This window comes from Aegilops tauschii, chromosome 3 (assembly GCF_002575655.3).
Source record: "Aegilops tauschii subsp. strangulata cultivar AL8/78 chromosome 3, Aet v6.0, whole genome shotgun sequence".
Classification (NCBI taxonomy): Eukaryota; Viridiplantae; Streptophyta; class Magnoliopsida; order Poales; family Poaceae; genus Aegilops; species Aegilops tauschii.
In genome coordinates this window covers 442,737,868-442,742,391 of record NC_053037.3, presented here as the reverse complement: position 1 = coordinate 442,742,391, position 4,524 = coordinate 442,737,868, and the positions used below count along the sequence as shown (strand labels likewise).

General features: G+C 54.8%; 1 protein-coding gene across 1 annotated transcript; it reads right to left on the bottom strand.

Annotated features, from left to right (window-relative positions):
* Positions 1-682: 682 nt before the first annotated feature.
* On the bottom strand, positions 683-3,686 carry LOC109749559 (probable nucleoredoxin 2). The gene is made up of 3 exons (XM_020308501.4): positions 3,309-3,686; positions 1,535-2,011; positions 683-1,392 (listed from the first exon to the last, which is right to left on the bottom strand). Exons 1-3 carry the CDS (start codon positions 3,387-3,389, stop codon positions 766-768), a joined length of 1,185 nt encoding a protein of 394 aa, XP_020164090.3. The 5' UTR covers positions 3,390-3,686; the 3' UTR covers positions 683-765.
* Between the last annotated feature and the right edge of the window lie 838 nt (positions 3,687-4,524).

The following is a 4,524-nucleotide window of genomic DNA, read 5'->3' as shown; positions in this document are numbered from 1 at the left end:
GGACGACTCAATATAGTACTCGTATATGTACTCCAAATCGAAATCCATTACTAGAAAGAAGAAGGGAAAACTGTTTTTAGCTCCGGCAATTCCTCGAACAGTTGTCGGGCATGGTGAGTACACCAACGGATGGTACCTGGCGGGGCGGTCGGAGGACAGGGGTTGAACGACGATGAAGAAGAAGCGGGGTGGAGCTCGGCTGAAACGCTGGAGGTGACGGAGACGTACAGTTCCGGCAGATGTGTGGCATGGTGGCCTGGTGATGGAGTGGTGGCGAAGGCAAGAGAGAAAGAAGAAAGGAGAGAAAATGGGGATGATGAAGGCGCAGAGTTCGGGAAGTGTTTTGGGTGGGCGGAGGGTGTCGGAGTCCTACATGTCTGTGTGCAGACTCTCATGAAGCTCTTCACGTCTGTCTTGGATTTGTGGAAGAAAGTACGTTCAGATCGCGTCATGAACCAATATAGGACCACATTGTATGATGATTTCCACGGTCCGAATAAGGCGGTCCGGTCTGAGGGTCCACCTTGGATATCCTCGGCGGATCCTGCTCTATTTTTTGGGATCGGTTAAAGTTGCCCAAACCAAGCTACACTGCGCCTTTCTCGTCTATTCTAGTATCAGACTTGCCAAGAGCAAGTCCACACTGGGCATTTCTCGTCTGTTCTAGTACCATCATCGGACCTGAGAATAGCAACATGACATTTCCCATAGCACGCACACACAACACTCAGATTAATGGTGTACAATACGGTCCCGTACTCCGGCCTACTGACCAGCTCCCACGGCGCCGCCGGCTTCCACGTCCCGGCCGCACCGGAGGTGTATCTCGTAGCCGCAGGCGATGCACTGGTACGCCCAGCCGAACCCCTGCTCGTCGCACTCGCAGCAGACGTACGGCCCTCCGCCGGACTTCTCCGACACGACGCTCAGCTCGTGCCGGTGCCCGGCGTGGCGCAGCGACGGCGCGTACCCCTTGGCCTGCTCGTCCTCCAGCTCCTGCAACAGCCGCACCTGCTCCTCCGTGAACGGGAACGCCATGTCGAAGTAGAGGTTCACCAGGTTCCTCCCATCCCTCGTCACCGTCTTGCCGTCCGGCCCGATCACCACCAGCGTCGGGATCTCCCGCACGTCGAAGTACCTGGCCAGCGCCCGCGACTGCGCGCCGTCGCCGCCGTCGTACGGCAGCGCCAGCCACGGCATGCCGCGCCGCGACCGCTCGTACCCGTCCTCCTCCTTGTCCATGGGGATGTACACCACCTCGAACGCCGCCGACTTGCCCTTCAGGTTGCCGTAGATGGCGGCCAGCCTCGCGGTGAACTTGGCGCACGGCTCGCACCCGTGCGCCGAGAAGTAGAGCCCCACCGTCTTCCCGACCAAGCTCGCGATGGGGACCTGCAGCCCTTAACCACGGTGAGGCCAGCAGCTGGATGCATGGCAAAATCAATGGCGATGCTTGCGAGCTAGCTCACGATCGTTCGGCACCATGCACACACACCTCCGCATTCTACAGCAGAACAACACTCGGTGGTAGTACCTGTTCGTCGCCGCCGTTCTTGACGTGGCTGACGGAGAAGAGCTTCTCCAGCGTCTGGGAGGCGAACTTGCTCCGCTCGTCGGCCTCCAGCTCCGCCACCCTGGCCGGCGTGAACGGGAACGCCGGGTCGCCGTAGCGGTGCACGAGCTCGACGGCGTCGGGGCAGACGACCTCGGCGCCGCCCGTGGCGAGCACCACCAGGCGCGGGATGCCCTCGACCCGGAACATGTCGCTGAGGCTCTTCTTGCAGCGGAGGTCGCCGAAGGGCACGGCGGGCCACGGCATGGCGCGGTGGAAGCGCTCGAAGGACGGCCGGTCCTCGTCGCACGACACGAAGACGACCTCGAAGCCGGCGCCGCGCTCCCTGAGCTGCTGGTACGCGGCGGCCAGCGCCGGGGTGAAGGCCTCGCACTTGGGGTACCAGTTGGCGGCGAAGTATAGGCCGATGATCTTGCCGTCTAGCTCCGGGAGCTCCACCTGTGAAGATTAGTTAGAGGACACGTGGTCGCTGGTTTTCATCCGGCGGAGTCATGATCACCGTTCACAGAAAGGAAACAAAATGATGGCAAGCAAGAGAGAGAGGGGGGAAAGGAATAGTTCACCGGAAAAGAAGACCGAATGTGAGCCGATTGTATAGACACATGTCGGCAGGTAGCTAAGAGGGCGTTTGTTTCAGGACTTAGTTTAGGGACTTAAAAAAGTAAATCATATTTAAATCAAACGGAAGGGACTTATAAGGACTTAAAGTACTTATGAAATAAGACTCCTAAGGAGAGTCTTATAAGGACTTATAGTTGTAATATGGTCTTTTAGTTCATGTTAAGTCCCAGAAACCAAACAGGTAGAGGTAGGGACTTTTTAAGGACTTAGACTTATAAGTTGGGACTAAGAAAAGTCATAGGACTTATGAACCAAACAGGCAAACAGGGCCTAAGTATTCTGATTCTCGACGTATGTAGACGTATGTAGCCATGTATATTAAATTATTAATCTTCTACTTTCTCCGTTGCTAAATGTAAGTCTTTTTCACCCGCAATGCTTCACATATAGTCTATATTGGATCTCTAAAAGACATATTCAGGAACGGAGGGAGTACAAAAAAGAATAACCGAAAACTGCATGAGTTTCTGAGTATTACAAGTTCAGTTTTGTAGCCCAAAATTCATACTGTTATTTCCTAGGTAAAAAGTGACATCAACGTATATTGATCTTGTTTGTGATGCTTAGTTAGCTTCTTGTAAAAGAATTCATAAGCTGGGCTTCTTTATAGATTAAAAAGGCGTGAGAGGCTTGCACTTGTTGGAGGGATTCCCTTGTTGGAGCTAGCCGAAGGAGCTCAAGAACATGCACGGAAGAACAGATAAGCGTCTTCATTTTTTCTAGGCTGTGCCTTGTTTGACAGAAGTTCATCGTGAAAGCATGCAAAGTGAAAAAAAAAACTTCAAGTTTTCGATTGTTCAAGCTGATCACCGAAAGCCCTTGGCGTAAAGTGTTCCAACTTGAACCAGTGCTAAATTAGATCTTGGCTAGTTAGAAACCGAGATTTTTTGTTCTGACTGAATTTAACACAAAATTATTTGAAAGAATTTTACGCACTATCCATTTCCCTGTCCGTTATATCCACCCTGCCCTTGCGTGATAAAACCAAGAGATCTCAAATCGAACCCATGCAGGAAATCGTTCTGTTCAGAGGAAATCAAGAGGAAAAGAAACCTGCAGCCCAAGAACGAGGCAAAGCAGAAGCAGAAGCACGGAGCATGGAGTGGAGAAGCACCTCGTTCCCGGAAGGAGAGATGAGCGAGCCGAGAGGCAGCACGGAGGGGATGCCTCCTCCACTCCCATCCGCTTCCTCCATCTCAGGATCTGCAACGACGTCCAGTATCCTGTGATCAGGCACGGCACTTTCCCTGTGCCGCCTGATCCCCGGCGGCGCGCGCCGGATGGCAGCAGTAACGGAGACCGGGAAGACGGTATGGAGCTGCCTGCGGTGGCGGCTTTGTGCTCTCAGAACAGCAACTGTGACTGCGAGTCGACAGTCGAGTCTAGCGGCTACGCCGACCCGCGCCTCACCGGCCACCGAAGCAATAAATAAGCAAGTAAACGGGGACGCCGCATCTATCTGCAGGCAGACGGCAAACCCTTTTTCGCGTTGGCGTTCACGTCATCTCGCCACGCGCGCCCGCCCGGCCGTTGCAGCGGTTCCTTTCAGATCAGGCGTTGGAGCAGCTGTCGAACAGAGGCGACGGTGCGGAGCCGGATCCCATCTTGTTGGCGGGTGGGGTAGTACGTGGGAGTCGGAGCGCTAGCCGCTAGGTGGGCAGACACGGCGGGGTGGGAAAGGGGGCGACGCGACGCTAGTGCTACTCCGTGTCCGATCGGGGGTCAAGGAATCGATCGCAGCCAACAACGTGTGCTGCTCCGTGCCGTGGGTCGTGCACGCGGTGGACTCTCTCTCTCTCTCTCTCTCTCTCTCTGCCTTGGCGTGGGCGTGGTCGTCACAGTGGGCGGATGGATGGATTGGTGCGTCGTGCGTGTGATGTCCGGTGCCCGGGGGGGCTTGGGTGTCGATCGATCGCGGTCGCTCCGAAAGTCTGGCCCTGTTCCGTCCAGGAAACTAGATGAGGCCTAGGAGATCGTCATCAATGCTGGCTTGGCCACCTGTGGGATCGGGGAACTGATGCGTGCGCGTGTGACTGTCAGCAGCTGACTCGCGGGTGAAACGCTGGAGCAGGGAGACATGTACGCGACCATAGTGCGCGCGTGTCGACTATGGTGGAGCTCCAACGTCGTCTAACAGTGTAGACCAACTCAAGTTTGGTGCGTCTCATACGAAATTTTGCAGACGAATCGTGTGACATTTTTTTCCTGCTGAATCGGGCATATAACCCCTTCTCGTGATGATAACTGAATAACGAAAATACAATCATCCGAATCCACCGGAGTTTAAAGAGGGCAAGAAAGGGGAAAGCGAGTTCAAAGCACCGCTGGGA

Excerpts from the sequence above, each read along its gene's own strand:
- LOC109749559 (XM_020308501.4), bottom strand. The coding sequence starts at position 3,389 with ATGGAGGAAGCGGATGGGAGTGGAGGAGGCATCCCCTCCGTGCTGCCT. Across the intron at positions 2,012-3,308 it reads TCTCTCCTTCCGGGAACGAG|GTGGAGCTCCCGGAGCTAGA; the intron begins GTGCTTCTCCAC and ends TAATCTTCACAG. Across the intron at positions 1,393-1,534 it reads AGAACGGCGGCGACGAACAG|GTCCCCATCGCGAGCTTGGT; the intron begins GTACTACCACCG and ends TAAGGGCTGCAG.